Here is an 18942-nt window from a genome sequence, read left to right as displayed (position 1 = left end):
TTTATAAATCTGAAAACTTTTTGTGCGTACGCAAACTTTTAGTATGAAATCTACAGAAAGTTTTATAAATGAGGCCCCAGCTCAGTGAATATCTGTCTCATCTCCTGCTTGTGTGTGATAGTATGGTTTTAGATTGTCAGATGTTTAACTCTCAGGGATACCTTATGAGTTTGAGTCTGTGATGCACTAGTGTTAGGTCTTTTGTTTAGTGTCTTGTATTTTGTATCTTTTATGATTTCCTGTCCTTTTGTAGTCTTTTACTTGGTCTTTGTAGTTCTTCCACTGTTTCCCCACCCTCATTTTTCCCAAGTGCTCCTTGTTTCCTCTTCTAGTCGTGTTTTTTGAGCCCTGTGTTTTCTATTGTCTGGAAGTTCCAGCTTCCTCACTTCGTTTTTAACAGCATACTAAAGGTAATGAATCCGGCTTATATGCCCATAATTAACACAAATGATACAGTATGATGCAAAAACAAGTAAGTCAATTCGTTTTCTCATTTTTTCCTCTATTTTTTAGAAGTTTTGAACTACTGATTATTGGGCCAAATTTGTTCCAAATAAGGTAAGATTAATGGTTTTGACTGTGCTTATCATTGTTATGCCAAATGTTTTGTACAATATTTACAAGTCTGTTTCCAAACCAGCATACAGATTATATAAAATACAACAAAGAATTAAGTAAGATTTAATTTAATATTACTGTTATTGTGAAAAGAGATTATATTACAGTAGTGCGTCAGGCTTGATTTCCTGGAAACAGTGTGTAGCTTTGCCACCCCTCCTAACCATCTGAGCTCCCCCCACTTTAACTTTCATTCTGGGAAACAATATTACACCACAGAATGCGTTATCTCAGAGGAGTGAACTATAAGAACACACAGCAAAAACCGACTGAAGAGTGAATACCCACTCACCCACCCAGTTTGTCAATATTACTTTAGGTTTTTACAAAGATATTATTGTTTTGAATATATACTGGCAAATGTCCCACCTGTGAGATGGCAACAGCTGTAGATCAGTTTAAACGAGATGTTTGTAATATAATATCTGTGAAGAGTTATTCTAGTTACCAATAATTCTGTGACACAACTGCGTTCATTGTTTCCAGAATATGAAGACCACAGATTGTTTATATGAACATATAATATTTTAATAAATACACTGGTAAGATTATTTATGAAAATTTTATATTCTTATTATTCACATGTTTTTACATGTCTTTATTTTGTACAGATCAATTTCAGATTCAGAAAGAAGAATGTCTAGTACCGTTATTCCCACAAACTCGTCGACGCTGATCATCCAGTTTCAGGCCCCAGAACAAACGGCTCCAGCGACTGTTTATGTGCCACAGACAGCTTCAGCTCCTCAAGGACTTCAGGCTTTCCTGAAAGGCCAACCAAAAGCACTTGGGGTGAGAAATCTTTCAATAATTGATTTTTATACATGTGAAAGGGACAGGAACAAATCCAAATATAGCTGCAAGCAGCGATACATGGGCCAAGCCCTGAAGCAGCAGCATCTCTCCTCGGCCCTAAAAAAAATACAGTAGTACAAACATTAACAAACTGTTGTGCAGATCTGGCAACTCTGCTCAGCTAATAACTGTGATTCACTATCCCCTGCAATAAGTGCCTGTTTTCTGGTCTTCCTCAGACTGTCCAGATAATGATCGGTCTGCTGATTATCCTGTTGGGAATCGTGTCTACAGTCAATGCATATTCCACCTTTGCCGTCAGTGGTATTCCTTATTGGGGATCTCTCATCGTAAGCAAACAATATACAACTTAAGTACAGTTCAGCCTTTTCTAACACAAGCTAAATATTCTAACAGAAGAATCCTTTCTCTCTCCTCTCAGTACATTATCGCAGGATCACTCTGCATTGCTGCAGAAAATAAACTCCATGGCAAAGCCTCCTCCAGTTTGTGTTTGGTATGCGCACATCATTGTTATTTTCAGGGGCCCAAGCACCAAACTTTATTTAATGTAAGACTAAACAAACTGCCCAAAACTGGATGAAAGTAAAAGTATTAATTTCTTTAAAAAAAAAAAAAGAAGAAGAAAATATTACTGAACCCAAAACTTTTGAACGGTAGTAATGGTTTCTGAAGGATCATGTGACACTGAAGACTGAGTAATGGCTGATGAAAATTCAGCTTTGCATCAGAGAAATAATTATATTTTAAAGTATATTCAAATAGAAAACTATCATTTTAAATTGTAATAATATTTCACAATATTACTGTATTTTTGAGCAAATACATGCAGGCCTGATGAGCATAAGAGACATCTTTCAAAAACATTAAAAGTAATAATGTTTCCAAACTTTTGACTGGTAATATATATATATATATATATATATATATATATATATATATATATATATATATATATATATATATATATATATATGTGTGTGTGTGTGTGTTGTGTAGATGATATGAAAACACCAACAAACATTCACAACACTTCACTTTTTCCACATTTTGTTATGTTACAGCCTTATTCCAAAATGGATTAAATTCATTATTTTCCTCAAAATTCTACTAATAATACCCCATAATGACAATGTGAAAGAAGTTTGTTTGAAATCGTTACAAATTTATTAAAAATAAAAAACAAAAAAAATCCCATGTACATAAGTATTCACAGCCTTTGCCATGACACTCAAAATTGAGCTCAGGTGCAATCCTGGGGCATGTTCAAGTTCAAAACGGTGCGCAACGTTTTGCTACGGTTTCCGGGTTGAACGTCATGTTTCCTGGAAACGGCGTGCACCGGTGTGCAACGGGGTTTGAGATGCGTTTTCTCTTGTTTGGTGGGTGTGTCAGAACTGCAGTCCAATCAGCAGCAACATGTATATAAAGCACGCGGTATTAAAGTGAACTCGCACAATGGGTTCAAGGAAAGTAATTTACAAATGTGTTCGAACTGAGGATATTAGAAGACATGTTTGTCGTAAGTTTTATTGTAAAAATATAGGATATCAACATAATGATGTAGTTGTTTATATTTTTAGCTTCATTGCAAGTGTATGACATTTGGTATAGAAATAAACAATGGTAATTAAGTGATTTTCCTAAAAATGAGAAAGAAAATACAGGGTATTAAAACAGTATGAACTACAAATAAAGTCAGTAGCCTATGTGAGGCTAAATAGATGTTTTTTAGTTTGAATTAGGTGCTTCCATTTCAGTTTCAGCAATCCCTTCACTCGATTGGGATGTTCTCTTTTGTTCTGGGCGGCAAGTGCAGTAACTGTAACATCAGGCATATTTTGTAGTATTAAACACATATTTATACCGACTTCATCAGGCTCCGAAAATTCTTCACAAAGAACACAAAGAATGGCCTTCTCAGCTGCCATAGTTGCAACTCTTGCGTCATCAGAACAGTGTGTTCAACGCATCACCGTTTCTGTTTAAAAAACGTTGTGCAAATTTATACAAATTAAAAAAAAAATCCCATGTACATAAGTATTCACAGCCTTTGCCATGACACTCAAAATTGAGCTCAGGTGCAATCCTGTTTCCACTGATCACCCTTGAGGTGTTTCTACAGCTGGATTGGAGTTCACCTGTGGTAAATTCAGTTGATTGGACATGATTTGGAAAGGCACACACCTGCCTATATAAGGTCCCACAGTTAACAGTGCATGTCAGAGCAGAAATCAAGCCATGAAGTGTCTGTACAGCTCTGAGACAGGATTGTGTCGAGGCTCAGATCCATTTTGGATTAAGCCTATAACATAACATATAACATAACATAACAAAATGTGGTAAAAGTGAAGCGCTATGGATACTTTCCGGATGCTCTGTAGATGGTTAATTTGATTGACTGCATAAAATTCATTATATTCTCATAAAGATCAATGAAGTCTAATCAAAATCTAATCAGTTTGCAAAGAAATCGGTGATCTCCAAATTACCTTTAGTTTTACATGATACAGAAAACATGTCAAGTTGCCAGACATGAATGAATGTATTGCTATTCTATTAAAATGAAGAGACAATATTATTTGTCTATTGTAAAATAGTACTTATAAGAATAGTTCCACACACAGACACCCGTAATATATTTGAAATTATAAGACTTTTATTATATTTGAAGAGAGAAATTGCCATTGTATAATTGTACTGTCTTCATGAGTCATTTGTACTTGGGCCCGATAATTGCAACTTGCAACTTTTTTTTAACTTTTTTTTATAGTGCTCCATATATATTGTTTCATGATCTGCTTTAACACACTGGGTAAAGTGCTTTCTAATTTATTAACTTGTTTTTTTTTTGTTATTGTTTTTCTGTCTATAGGTGAAAGGTTCACTTGGAATGAACATCTTAAGTGCTATAACTGCAGGCATTTCCATTATTATTCTTTCAGTGGAGTTGTCTGTAGGATATATGCCTTACTGCTATGGATATGACTATAGATATGACTGTTATAATTACAAGGTATGTTAACAACTTTTCTAGTCACAGTTTTACTTGCATTTTAATTGAAGAATTTAATAGACCTCTTAATGTTACTGATATGTTACGTCTTGACATGAACACCCGCCAAATGTGTGTGTATTTCAGCAGTGGCGTGTTACAGTCACTCCTACTAGCTGCTTCGGGCGGGCTGAATTTTATATATACATTTTTCAATTATAGTCTTTTAAAAAGTCATCTGAAATAATAAACTAAGTGCAATGTATTGGTCAAAAATAGCGACAGCGAGTTACACACAAACCCGCCTCTCCTCACTCACTCATTTCATTTGCTCCAGAAATTTATTCAGACACCTTCAACATTTCTCACATTATCAGTTTATTCACTATAGTTTAGAAAATGATAATAAAAAATTACAAGAAATCAAGAGTTATCAAATCAGTTGATATTTCACTGGTTTTGTTCATCCTTCTGTTAGACTGTCACACAAATGAATTAGGTTGATTAGCTGTCATCTGTTAAATTTAATTACACAATTACATAACACCAATTTAGGTCAACCAATTACCAAGAAATGCTTGATTTTGTTCAGTCTGTGTGTAAAAAGGTCACATTAGCAATTAAAGGAAAACACTAAAGCGAAACATGGTCAGGTCAAAGTGTCTGAATAATTTTTGGTAATTTTTATACATTTTACTGGTAGTCACTGTATGAAGAGTTTTTGGATGAAGAATGTCACATTTACTTTATTTTGCTCTCCTCACTTGCATAAATGAACTATAGTGTAGTTGCACCCACTAGTAAAAAAAAATACCAAAAAATATTTCTGCTGTCTGAATAAATATTTGGTTTGACTGTAGCTGCCTTCTGCCAAATTATGAGATAGTATTAAAAATATCTATATGGCAGTTTTTCCTCATGGTTTTGGTAAAATTGTAGCTTTAAGATTGTAACTTCTGAAAACCACTCGACACAGTGGCTAGTGAACAAAAAAGTTAATTTCAAGCCCTGTTTACCATGCAAGAAGGCATTGACAATATACATTTAAGTTTAATTTGTTATAATACCATATGAACCTCAAGGATTGTACATTCTGCACTTGCAGCCAGCGTATGAGTGAGTAACTATCATTTATTTCATTGATATTTGTGCTAATGATGAGTGTTTTCTCAGACCGTCTTCCAGGGGATCCGTGGTGTGTCCTTGGTATTCTCTATCCTTGAGTTTATCATCTCCATCGTTCTGTCAGCATTTGCCTGTAAAGCCAACGCCTGTTCTCCACAGGTGAGTGATGCGTTCAGGGCTAGAAGCTGAGTGGCCGCTATGGTTGCTAAGCAGTTGCTAGGGTTTTCTGGGTGGTTGCTAGGACATTGCAGATTGACAGAAAGACGGGTAGTTTTTCAATTTCTATTGTTTTTAATAATCTGCACAAGTTTCGACACCAAAATATTTCAGCAGGATTTTTGTCTTTTCCTTTTTCCATTTGAAATAGTGTTGTCTATAAACCTGTAATACTAGAACTGTCATCCAATGTTATTCAATTTATATTGCAGTAAGAAGGTTTAAAACGCAACGTGTATTTTTCCAAAGGTGCTGAATGTTCACCAAGTTGTTATTCCACAGTCCTATGCCTTTAGACCCAATCCATCAGAGGTAAGAGAAGCTTGTAGCACTGATTACATTCTTGTAAGAATTGATTAGAATGATCAATAAATAAGCATTAAAGCTGATGGCATACCTGTTTTTCCTGCAGGTACCTCTAGTGAGCAACTCTTCCGTGAATCACGATCCTGCAGATGTTCCCCCACAATACAGTGAATGTGCTGATCCTAAATATGAATATTAAAAAGTGGACAGAGCTGTGGTCCTGCTGTTGGGTTTGCTGCTTTCACAGGACACACGGGTTCTTCCAGTGATTCAGGTCTTGTCCACACTAATACGTGTGGCATCTTTTAAATGCTGTTTAAACTTGTGACAATTTTTGATAAATAACATTGTTGTTAAAAAAAAGAAAAAGCATATTTTTCTCTCTGTTTTGTCCTTCTGTCCACACTGAGACGCATTTTTATTAATAAAAAACATTCTCCAAAGTGGATGAATTTGAAAACACCGTTTTCGTGTTGTTGGGAATTTCTTTTTCCTTTTTCAAAACAGATACCAGGAGACGTTGGGATCGCGTTCAAACAGAAGTTATTCTTTATTGAGCGTTGCTGCAGTTCGTCCAACAATCTAACTATAATACAGTATTCATTGTAATTATACTTTTCAAAGAGGGGAGGGATTACATAGAGGTGGAGACTCTGAATAAAGCATGTAAATGAGTATACAGGTCTAGGAACCCGCCCCAGACTCCAGGGTGTTACCAATCCTAATCCAATCAGCATAACTATTCAACGTCTGGGGCTGAAAGCCATTTGGGCTCCGAAATCCATTTGCAGAACAAAAGGTGAGAGTCTCAGTGATCTGACTCATTTAACTTAAAATAGAGAAAACAGGTCTGGCAGAAATCTCTTGCTAGAAACTCAATCATCATTTATACCTCAAATGCTAAAATCAGTATTCTTCACCGTGATGTTATGTAAGGAAGCATATCTGAAATGATTCTTAAATTCGCGTTGTAGTGTGGACTGTCAAAACTGAGGTTTTTAAAAACATTGACGCAAGTTTAGTGATGTGACGCATATTCATGTTTATACCAGTATTGTGCCTGTTATGTACGATTCACTTTCACACGGTTGCTAAAATATGTTACTTTACACACTCTTCATATCACAGTCCTGCAAGGAAGACAGAACATTTACTTGCATTTGCTGTTCTTCAGTAAAACATGAGAGCAGTCTCGCTTTAGACCAAACATATAATGGTGACTGAGCGCATCAGTGAATGCTGAGATATTTTGCTAAATAAAATAATCCTGTCAGAAGAATTGCACGATAAGTTTATTATTTACTTTTCCATCTGTATCATCTCAGTGAGCTTTTGTGAGGTTTTAAGATGTGGCCTTACTGTCCTTTATCTCTGCTTTCCTTTCACTAAAAAGAGGACACGAATGTAATCACTGGATCAAATAGTAAATACAGATTTGTAAGTACAGACACTTGAGTAAAAATACTATTCAAGATACTGCTTCGCAATTTTTTTACATCAACAATGCTGCCTAATCATCAGTGAAACTCTTTTTCCTTTAAAGATAATAAATAAACGCATATGGCTGATATAACTGAATGTTTAAAACTTGCAAAGTAAAAGCAAATATTAAAATTATTTATAAAATTACCTAATGCCAGGATACAGGCACGGACACAGAGGTAAGTGAATCCAAACACAGCTTTATTCAAGTTGACAAGAGTGCAAGGTGAGTATTCAGTGAGTTCAAGTGCAGATTCAATGAAGATCACTCGGTGCGGGGCAGACAGCAGGTAAGCATGTTCACTTCAGGTTTGTAGATACCAAACAGTCACAGTTCATAAATACTTGTCTTTTCTCTTTCAGATGCAATCGATAGCAAGCAAGTTCGGAGGAAACACTGGAAGCTCGGGAGAACAACAAAATAGGAAATAGGAAATTTCACAGGCAATAGGAAATCGAACAGGATTCCTGGAGACAGCAGAACAATGACACAGAGGTTAGTGTTTCACAGGTGAGTATACGTTACATCTTGGAAGCATCAGAGGTTCAGGAGACAATGGCTCATGGTCTGTTCCTGTTGGAGGCTTGACCAAGAACTGGGGCTATGGTGAGTGTTTTATAGAGCTTGTGATGAGGTTGCTGATGGTGAACAGGTGCGGGGGATTAGTTTTCCGGAGAGAGTGAGTGCAGGTGTGCCAAAGAGGATCCTGGGTAATGTAGTGCAGAGACAGACGGTGAACGTGACACCTAAAGTCTCAGTCCTCTGTGTGTCCTTCAGCAGGCTTCCTGTTTAGGGGTTGAAAACAAAGTTAAAGATAAGAGTAGCACAAAGAGCAGTCTACCCTGATTAAGTCTCGTTTCTTTTCTTTCTGGATCTCAGGATTGGATCTGTTATATTACAGTGATAAATGGTCAGAGTTTATTTAGAGTAGTCAAAAATAGAAACAAGCAGATTCTGCGCAGGACAACGGCACACCCTCTAGAAGCAACCCAAAACTAGATTTAAAGAATTACGTCCTGCAGAGTTTATGTAAAGCGTTGGGTTCATGTTTCATGTCAGTCATGTTTCCTGTCTTGTCATGTGATTCCCTTGCCCTCATGTGATCCTGCCATGAGCTTCCCTAGTCTTTTGTGGCATGTTGTCATTGGTTAATTGTCTAATCATGTTTAACGGTGTGTCTTGTTTAGTAATTAGTCCTTAGGCTTGTTGGACTTCATACAGCTCTGCACAGACCGATCGGTGGCTGACTTGAAGCAGTGCATGCCAGTTAGAAATTTTGTCCAACTTGATAAAGCGCCGACGCCACGTGGCGTACGCCATCAAAGTACCGCGAAAGCGATTCGAGAGTAGCCGGAGAACTCAGCCAGCGCAGCTTCTCAAGAGCGGCTGTACGAGCTCTGATGATGACACAGCTGTTCCACCGCATGACAACGATCACGTGTGTTTCGTGTTTATTCTCACACCTTTAGTTCCACTAAAGCTCACAAATCAGTTTTTTATAACAGTAAACACTCTTTTCAGTCACGATGTTATATTGTGTCATGTTTATCAAAATAAAACTGACTAAAAAACCTAGACTCCACTACATTGATAGTAGCTATAGGCTTATGTTGAACTTTATTCTTGTTCAAACAGACGCTGTATGAAGCAGTACATAAAGTATTGAATGAAAATGTCTCTGAAACATCTGTGTATTAGGCAAATATTGCATTTATTCCACTTCAGCTGTGGTAAAGTATGCAAACACCCCACCTACACGCGTCAACTCTCACCAATCGGTTACATCCAGTCGCAGCCGATGTCCAACACACCTCTTGTATGTATTGTATGTTTGCCATGTGTCCTTGTCAAGTATTGTTTGTGTAACCGCTGTGTGGTGAGTGTTTAAGTCACGTCAAGTCGAGTTTTGCTTAGTCAAGTCTTTTTTTTAAAGTGATGCAGATTGACGCAAGACATGGCTTTTGTGTTAATAGCTCCTAAAAGATAATTTAAATAATCTAAAAATAGATTATTTTGGTAGTGGTGGGCAGATCGACGTTTCGTGAAACAGTTGAAGCAAATGTGTCGTATTGTGTCGAGGCTTCGAAACAATCCAACACCCGTCTCCACGGTGACCCCTAGTGGTCAGAACAGTGTAAATGCAACAAAACCCTGGCAAAACGTGCATAAAAACATCTTTTACAAATCTATTGCAAATTTTTTTATTGAAAGTAAAATCTTTCAAATGCAATTATTTAATAGTCTCTTATAGATCCATTTAGCTGAGACAATCATAGAACAAACAAAATAAACCCTGACAATTGATAAACGAACATACAGACACTTGATAATATTTTTAGATGATTAAAAAGAGCCTATTATTCTCAGAGCCTATTATTTAATTATACTAATGTCTAATTAGTAACATTCTGTCTGGAAGGTCATGTTGCAGGATGTGTTCTCTGTACCTTCCCTGCAATGACACATACATTTTTTGCATGAATGTTGCTGGGCGATGGTACAGTTTTTTTCTGTAGGATTTTGTCTTTGACAATACAGAACCAGTTTTCAGCATGACAGTTCGTGCCATGTGTTTTCTGTAGGTCATCGTCATTCTCTGATAGACTCTCTGTCTTTGAATCTTTTCAAATCACCAAGCATTATCCCTGACCAGAGTGGACAAATTGGCATGTAGTCTTTCATCAGAATATCCAGAATCCCTGGACAATGATATTTGTTGTTGTCAATTTCAGTTTCCTCCTCAGGATCTTCAATAGACATGACAGCCTCAAGTACAGTAGTAAACTCTTTTGTAAATGGTGACCTGGCCAATATTGTGTTTGCCTCTGGAGGGATGTAGTCGTCCACTGCCTGCTTCTCATCCAGAGCGTCTTGTGGAATTTTTATTCCACGAATGTGGTCAGTTTTTTGAAGAAACTGATTTACACACTGTGTGTTTGATTTGGTATAAAAGACATGGCACATGCACTCGAAAATGTCTAATGCCTGCTTCAGACTTGTGGTGTTTGTGCCACACAGTGAGTAGCAAACTCTTTCAAGCCCTTGTCTGTTGTTCTTCTGCCAATTGCTCCATGGACTGCCTTAATTATATGGGCAGAACATACAGTAGGTGAAGAATAGTTAGTCTCCTGAAGTCTGCCATGGTGTCGTTTCCTGTAACTAAATTGTAGCTGTCCTTTAGGTAGGTATGTATATCTTGTTTGTTGAAAGACAATAGGACACTCTGGATGAGTGCCCAACTATAGTCGGTTTCAACCCGGTGTATGTTGTAGAGAGTGAGTTTCTGTCACTTTGTTACAGTCTGATGCAACCAGAAAGAAATATTTGGGATTGTGTGGTCATTTGTTATCATTTCAGACACTTTAATTTCTCTACTCACAACCCCTCAAGTAGCATCCAAATACAGAGTAACAGGATTTCCTTTTCTGAGATGTTGTACAAGGATGACCAGTCCTGTCTAAGTGTAAAGATGCACTCCAAATGGATCCACCTGCAGATGTAGGACATATCCTGGGCAAAATCTGGATGCAGGGTTCGTACGGGTGCTTGAAATCCTTGAAAATGCTTGAATTTTGATGTTGTGTTTTCAAGGTTTGAAAAGTGCTTAAATTTTGGATAAAATGCTTGAAAATGCTTGAAATTGTAACTGTATTTCATTCTCAACAAATACCTCTCTGACTGAATAGTTTGTTTGTTTGTTTGTTTGTTTATTAAATGGAGAAATAAAATGTAGCCCTTCAGATACAGAATGATTTGCGCTACGCTTGCCAGAGCAAAAGTAGGCAGAGTTTTCATTTTGATTTCCGCGCTTTTTTGGATGCCCCGTTTTTATTGGCCGCGCGGGTAATTGTCACAGAGCGCAGCGGCAAAAGTTGAACTTTGCCAATGCTTCGCTCTGCTTTGGTCGACGCAGCAACAAAACGCCCTCGCGTAGCACAAGCCATTGAAATAAATGGGTGTCAAAAAAGTTTTTTTTTTTTTTTTTTTTGCACAATTCACACCCAGCGGTAATTCAGGAAAAAAAAAATATCCGAATGCTCCACGTGAAATTTCGTGTCCCATCGTGTCAATTCTCAATTGATTTTGATTAATATGCGCGAGGGAGCGAGAGAGAGCAAGACAGTTTGAAGACGCGCGCGACCGGGCCTCTTTCTCTCTGCTCGTTCTTTCAGTAATTTGCGCTCTATCGCAAGCACAGCAGTCATCTACATCACTCACCGACCAAATAAAGCTTTGGCGAGACAAAAAAGCGCTTGTGAGAGAGACGCGTGAGTGACAGAGACGGAGGGAGAGCAGGGAAAGGAAATGCAACTGAATGAACACGCTGCGTGTTTTAAATAGCGCAGAAAAAAGTTTTTATTACGAAACGCAGTATGTGGCGGCCGGTGTTGATTCTGTGGTGGCCGGTGTTGATTCTGTGGTGCACTGCCACGAATTAGTCTATAGCCATTTCTCAATATGCGTACTTGTCTGTACTTGTGTTCTTGTGAAACGTCATCAGTCGCTGCCCAAGTACTGTTCCAATTCAAAGTTCACATCTAGCCAAGTCCAGTTCAAATCCCCGGATGTGTTCTTGATCCGCCCCTTTTACCGAGGATGCATCGAGAGGTGACTTGTACGGACTTGATACGGACCATAACCCAGAATTCAGTTCGCACCAGGTTCGCATCAATGGCGGAGGAGAAAACTCACAACTGTAAGTAACCCAGTAAACAGTTACCGTCTTTCAACGTTGAAATATGGTTGAAAATAAGTCGGTCCGCCTTGGACTGGTTTACGACGTGATTTCAACTAAGTAGTTTCGGCCGGACTGTTTGACTACGTGTTTTCAACTGATCATCTAAGACATGTTTTCAACTGATAGTCTAAGACAGCTAGGATAGTCTGTTATACATGCTAAAACAACGGAGAAAACAAACTACCAAACCATGTTCATTATTATCTCAAATTTAAAGAGTTTTACATATTCCATCAAAGTTATAAAAAAATACATGAAACTGTACGTGCAATGAGGATTCATACTTGGAAAGAATTACCACACCCCAGCTGGCGGCGGTAATGCACCATTAAAGTTAGTTGCCAACCGCCATAAAACCTGAAAGAAGAAGAAGCAATGAGGCGCTTTCTTCCAAAGCCAAGTATACTCCACACTCCAGATCAGTAGGTGACGGGAATGCACCATTTATGTTGGTCTGCCAATCCGCCATTAAACACCAGAAGAAGAAGCAATGAGGCGCGCGCGCGAACATGCATGCAGCAGAGGAAGCGCGCGCTCTGTATTTTTCCACCCATCAAGCCAACCGCCAGAAAGCTCTTCACGCCAGAAAGCAGCTGTGTAAAGTAAGTAGCTATGACAAAATAATTAGCTATGATGGCAAAATAAGTGTAACATTATAAACGTTTACCTTATTTCAACCAAACCTGACCTTTTTTATTGTAAACGTACTAGCTAGACATTATGCGGCTAGCTACCACGTGTACACACCACACCGATGGACAGTTAGCTATAGCTATCTGTGTGAAGTTCCCAAAATGCGGATATTAATAAGCTATTAAGGTTTAACTGTTTGTGATTTATTTTTTAGTTATGTTACATCGTAGATTGCCAGATTAATTAATTTCAGCTTTGTTTAGGCCATTTCTAAACTTGCGCTTACCTCAGCTAGCTAGCTTGCCTATCTGACACAATTTTGCCATACGTCTAAACACGTGGTCCATTTTGTGTTTTTTCTTCTAGCTAGTGTGACCGAAGCAGTATTTTTGTAATATAACTCAATTCAGATAGCCTGACTACGCCACCTTGGGAATTACACCCAAGGAAATATAAAAAAAGGAACCCAGGTTCGGTGGTGCAGAGAAAAGTCAGAATCGTGTAATTCAGCAAACAAATAAATAATTTTATTTGAGAAGAAAATATTCTGCTTGTATCTTTAAATAGTATAAATCACTAGCAAATTTATTGTAACAATACTAAGAACAATGTTAAAAGAACATTCCTCCGGGCATACGTGATCCAAGCAAGTTATCACATCAAACAAAACATCACAACCAAAAAAAAACAAATGTATCGTCTCCACAAAATAATATATAAGAAAAAAAAGAATTAATACAAAAAAATATATATATATATGAACAAGGCTAAAGTTACTTTAGGGGTGGCAAGCTAGCTATAAACAACTGTGCGCTCAACCATTTATGTGTGCACGGCAAACCAAATAAGTCGAAGTGCTCAACCCTGGTGCTCCAACCTCACAGCAAATGTGTTCACCCAGGTGACTAGCCTCCCCCTCGGCGCCCTCAGCCTTGACTCAAACAAAAAAACAAACAAAAAAAGAAAGATTAGTGGGTACGATACAAATACAAATAATCACAGTAATCACATCCGACACAAATAGAAAGATTGACCAAATCAGTAATTATTGGTCTCAACAGGTGACCGTTAGGGAGACACTACTGATATGATATGATATAATATAATTAATTACACCACATGGCCAACGGCCCAAATCACACTGGTCAAGCAAACCTCATTAAGGAAATAACAAAAATAACCCAAACCATGAAATGAAAAACAAAACAAAACACGGCAATCATCAAGTAAACTATCCTCTCACGAGAAACAAAGACTGATCTAGTCACGAAAAACAGCAGCACGACCTGAGTTAATCACGTTGTACGCGGGAGACACACGAGAATCACACACATCTCACGAACCACACATAACGTTATCACGAAGTCAGGATGCACTCACGAATGTCCAGCTTAAAGCTTCCAATGAGCGCTTGACGCAACTCCAGGGCATACAGCCAAAAAAAAGGTTACAGGAATCCTTAACTATAATGAAACCGGAAGAGGGGCGGGTATGACAAAGCCTACATTCAAGGGCTTCCAGTCTACGCACTTAAATACACCGGCACTGATTACCTCATCCACCCATTACCATATAAGGGTAATGACGCAAAGAGACAAGAAAGGGGAAATCCCCTACTGCTACACTAGCAAGCACGAACTTCACGAACAGTCATCAAACTTCAGGGAATGGTTGGAAATATGAGTTTTCTGTCATTTAAGTTGCTGTAATGCTTCTGGTTTTGGAATTTCTTTTAACAACCACAGGACAAAATACAATGCTGCTCCAGTTACCTGCACCCCCAGAACTGGCTAACACCGCCATTAGACAACCAGAGAGTCCTGCATCTTCAGACAGTAATTTCATGTTTTTATTTATTCTACTTTACTTGCTCACAATGCAAATGGAATATAAAGTATTTTTAAGTCTGGGCTCAAAACAAAGTCTTTCAACCTTCCTGTTCCTTTTTCAGTTTCTGGATGTTCTCGTCCAACGCTTCACCGTTCACCCACAAGGTCTGAATCATCAGAAGCATTTAGTCCAGAGTCAGCCAGTAAGTCAGTAATTTTTTTTTTACAACCCTCTACATACACCTTGGCAATAAAATCGCCATTAGCTAGTCAATTTTTTCATGTCCATGATCAGTTGCATTCTTCATAGTTGTCAATTCTCCAACCTCAATTATTGCAGGAGCAGCTGTCTTTAAAAACGATTTCAATGAGCTTCAACGTTTTTGTTTTTTTTTCAGGATCTAGGCGATCTCGCACACCTCAGCGTGGAGTTCGAAGGCCATCACAGTCCGGGAGCAGAAAAGGTCCATAAGTTGCATTCTTCATAGTTTTTAAAGACAGCTGCTCCTGCAATAATGTCAATAAGTGAGGTAGGAGAATTAACAACTATTTCAATGAGCTGTTTTTGGTGCCTCAAAACTGTTAGGTTACATAAATTCTTAAGAATATCTTCCTTTATGTCCAGGACCAATCCTAAAGGAGAAGAAGACAACAGCAGAAACCACAACAGACAAAACGTAGCTGCATTACATCACAAACGTAACAGTAGAGGGAAAAAATAAAAATAAAAAATGTCTAAAAGTGTGGAACAATGTGAGGTGAGAACATGACAGCATTTTGCTTTATTTCAGGAGCTTAGGGACCCACCCACAGGAAAAGGGGTAGAGGCCAGTAGTGTGACTGCTGCCACCTGGCAGTGGTACACTGCAATGGATGCTGCACTCCAGGGGCAGCACTCAATTACTCTGCCCTTAGTTGTTGCATCAAACCTGACTGCCACTACAGGTGGCTCAGCACACCAGCTTCTACCCCTTCTGTGGAAGCCAGGAGCAGCCAGCAGTCAAGAAAGAGGCGACGGGACAGCCAGACTCTTCTTGACTTTCTAAAAGAACAGGCAGAGAGGGAGAGAGAAGCAGTGGCGAGAGAAGAGGAGAGAGAGAGGGCAGCAACAGCCAGAGCAGAGACATACCTGTCTCTGTTTGAAAAACTTGTTAATAAATTCTAAATTAATGTTTTATTTAATGATAAATGATTTTATATAAATGATTTGAATAAAAAAAATAAAAAATTAATGTTTCAATTTCAACCCTGGCAAATCATTGTTGTAGAAACAGTGTATTCTTTATATTTACAACAAAAACACAAATAATATAAAATCCAATGTCTATAGTTGTGAACAATTATTTACAATCATGCAGTTAAATCTCAAGAAGAACATACCAACATTAAGAAAACGTATAAATTTATCTATCTTTATATCCATCTACTTGCACATTTACTCATACCTATCTTTCTAATTAATGTCATAGCTAATGTTTTAACCATTTAGGTAACACTTTATCAATAACTGCACGCTATTAATCATTAGTTAAGCATTACTAAACAGTTAATTCATCATTTATAAAGCATTAATATACATTAATAAGCAGTTTATAAATACAGCTATAAATGCTTTATTCTTGATTTATAAGCATATCTATAATGTGTTTAATAATTGTATTTTCATACTTTATTAATGATCAATTTATCATTTATAAATGAAGTATAGCATTATTTACAGACCAGTTACATTATTTACCATTATTTACAAACTAGGTGTTGTCAGTGATTAATAAGATCACTTAAGTGTAAGTAAATGTAGTAGATGCAGGGAGTTATAAAGCATTTAGTAGTGGTCAGTTAACTATTTTGTGAGCTCATCTAAAGTGAGGACTAGTTATGCCTTGTAAAGCATTTATAAAAGAGATTTAAAGACTCAGTTTTCTTCTAAACAGAAAAAGGAAACAAACACTCACAGTGATACAGAACATAAAAATATTTAACAGCCTTTAAATCTCCTTTATAAATGTTTTACAAGGCATAACTAGTCCTCACTTTAGATGAGCTCACAAAAATAGTTAACTAACCACTACTAAATGCTTTATAACTACCTGAATTAACCATGAATTACAGTTGAAATGAATGTGAATAAACCATTTATTAACACACTAAGTAACTATTACTATGTCTGAATAATAATATGTATTTAAATAGTTTATTAATCATTTACTTACACTTTCTAAGTGATCTTATGAACCACTGACAACTCCTAAACAACCAGTTTGTAAATAATGCAATACTTCATTTAGAAATGATAAATTGATCATTAATAAAGTATGAAAATACAATTATTAAACACATTATAGATATGCTTATAAATCAAGAATAAAGCATTTATAACTGTATTTATAAACTGCTTATTAATGTCTATTAATACTTTATAAATGACGAATTAACTGTTTACTAATGCTTAACTAATGATTAATAGCGTGCAGTTATTATAAAGTGTTACCACTGTTTATGTTCCTCTTTTAATGAACATGACAACATCTGGAAAGGTTTACTGTCTAGATGTAGTCATGTTCAATTAGACATGCAGGCAGTTCCTTGGGAGAAGAAAGCTGAGCAGCCAGACGTCCTCGGAGATGGTCCCTCTCACCCACTGCTGCATTCTCACCATCCTCGCTGTCTTCTTGTCCTTGGCTCTCCTCCTCCTCCTCCTCCTCCTCCTCCTCCTCCTCCTCCTCCTCTAAGAGATCACCTCCCATCACACAGATGTTGTGGAGGATACAACAGGCACCAATCACCTTTGGGGCGAACAGTGGCCTGATCTCCAGGGCCCGCAAGAAAATTGCACGCCAGCGAGTTTTTAACATTCCAAAGGTGCGCTGGATGATGTTCCGTACTTGTGCATGATGCCTGTTGTATCGGGCTTCAACTTGGCCTGTTAATCAAAAATTGTGTAGAAAATGTGTGGTGTATTGCAAATTCATGACAGTAACAATTTGGTTTATCGTGTGTGTGTGTGTGTGTGTGTGTGTCTGTCTGTCTGACATAAAAAAAAGTGTTCTTACTTGCGACAGGCTGGCGGTATGGGGTCATGATTGCAATAGGATGCTGCAGGCAAGGGTCTCCACCATCTCCCAAAAGACAGTATCCAGCTGGTGGATACAGAGCCTGCTGGTACATTGGTGATCTGCGCAGCACAAGGGCATCATGTACAGAGCCTGGATTGCCAATATACACATCTATAAATGTGCCTTTGGCATCACAGGTGCCCCGTAGAATGATGGAAGGGAAGATCTTTCTATTTATGTAGCATCTTTTTTTGTGGCATTGCAGGAGGAACAATCCTGATGTGGCACCCGTCGATGGCACCAGCAGCACAGCGGGATGCCTCATGGCCAGCAAGGCGAGCAAAGCCACCCCCCACCTCCTCCATTTCCTCTGCTTTTGGAAAATGAATAATTTTGTGGAGGATGGTCATCATCTCCTCCACAACATTGTGAACAGTTTTAAATCCTGGCTTTAAATCCTCTCCAGAAAAAAACTTGACCAGGATAGGTACCTGGTCATTGATCTGAGAATACCTGCGAGTGGGACTTTGTTCCTGTTAAAATATATAGATAATATATAAATTAAGAATGTTTTTACTTTTGTTGTATTATGTATTTGTTATATGTATCGCTTTTAAAAAAGTTTTTACTATATGTACTGTTGTTGCAATATGTATTTATTATATTTTTGGATTTTTAAAATGTTTTTACTATATTTAATGTATTTATTACTATAGGCTATTTATTCAGTTGTTTTAAGGATATTGTCTAAAATTAATTAAAGTCTGCCAGAATTAAATTTCCCTCTAACATTTGCTCTTTTCGTGAAGTATTTGTTTATACTCAGTTTCGGTTTCATTCATTTATTGATAAGCTCTAGCACAACATTCATCCCAGGGTCTAAAAGTTGTAGCCTATATGATTATTATAGACATTAAATGTCCTGTTTGTGTTAATGCAGTAATATGATGTGCACCTAAATATATAAAGATGGTAAACAAACTATCAACTTATTTGAGCACCACAAAGACAAATAAAAGGTGTGTGAAGTGTAAGCTAGTTAATTTAAATGTTATTAACTGTCAGACCTCTATTGTACTTGTCAGTTTATTTGGAAAAATCTAATGTAGTCTCATGACATCCCTGCG

General features: G+C 37.5%; 1 protein-coding gene and 2 long non-coding RNA genes across 4 annotated transcripts; all 3 read left to right on the top strand.

Annotated features, from left to right (window-relative positions):
* The first annotated feature begins 297 nt into the window (after window positions 1–297).
* LOC311081735 (membrane-spanning 4-domains subfamily A member 4A-like) lies at window positions 298–6539 on the top strand. 2 transcript variants are annotated; one of them, XM_084112363.1, is made up of 9 exons: window positions 298–410; window positions 514–558; window positions 1230–1410; window positions 1653–1763; window positions 1856–1930; window positions 4310–4450; window positions 5603–5713; window positions 6020–6082; window positions 6183–6539. In XM_084112363.1, exons 3-9 carry the CDS (start codon window positions 1255–1257, stop codon window positions 6273–6275), a joined length of 750 nt encoding a protein of 249 aa, XP_083968489.1. In that variant the 5' UTR covers window positions 298–410; window positions 514–558; window positions 1230–1254; the 3' UTR covers window positions 6276–6539. The 2 variants fall into 2 exon arrangements, with proteins under 2 accessions (XP_083968489.1, XP_083968490.1); XM_084112364.1 differs by having other exon boundaries at window positions 318–410; window positions 517–558.
* A 5044-nt stretch (window positions 6540–11583) lies between these two features.
* Window positions 11584–16060, top strand: LOC311081898. The gene is made up of 4 exons (XR_014606050.1): window positions 11584–14765; window positions 14882–14962; window positions 15158–15289; window positions 15385–16060. It is a non-coding gene; the product is annotated as an uncharacterized lncRNA (long non-coding RNA).
* Window positions 16061–17299: 1239 nt separating this feature from the next.
* On the top strand, window positions 17300–18325 carry LOC311081464. Its single transcript, XR_014605887.1, has 3 exons — window positions 17300–17621; window positions 17822–17921; window positions 18081–18325. It is a non-coding gene; the product is annotated as an uncharacterized lncRNA (long non-coding RNA).
* The last annotated feature ends 617 nt before the right edge of the window (window positions 18326–18942 follow it).

This window comes from Abramis brama (genome assembly GCF_963993115.1).
Source record: "Abramis brama genome assembly, chromosome: 4".
In the NCBI taxonomy this organism is placed as follows: domain Eukaryota; kingdom Metazoa; phylum Chordata; class Actinopteri; order Cypriniformes; family Leuciscidae; genus Abramis; species Abramis brama.
This window is presented reverse-complemented; position numbering and strand designations above follow the sequence as displayed.

Coding starts and splice junctions, on each gene's coding strand:
- LOC311081735 (XM_084112363.1), top strand. CDS start 1,255: ATGTCTAGTACCGTTATTCCCACAAACTCGTCGACGCTGATCATCCAG. Junction 1,764..1,855: donor CTTATTGGGGATCTCTCATC/GTAAGCAAACAA, acceptor CTCTCCTCTCAG/TACATTATCGCAGGATCACT. Junction 6,083..6,182: donor TTAGACCCAATCCATCAGAG/GTAAGAGAAGCT, acceptor TTTTTCCTGCAG/GTACCTCTAGTGAGCAACTC.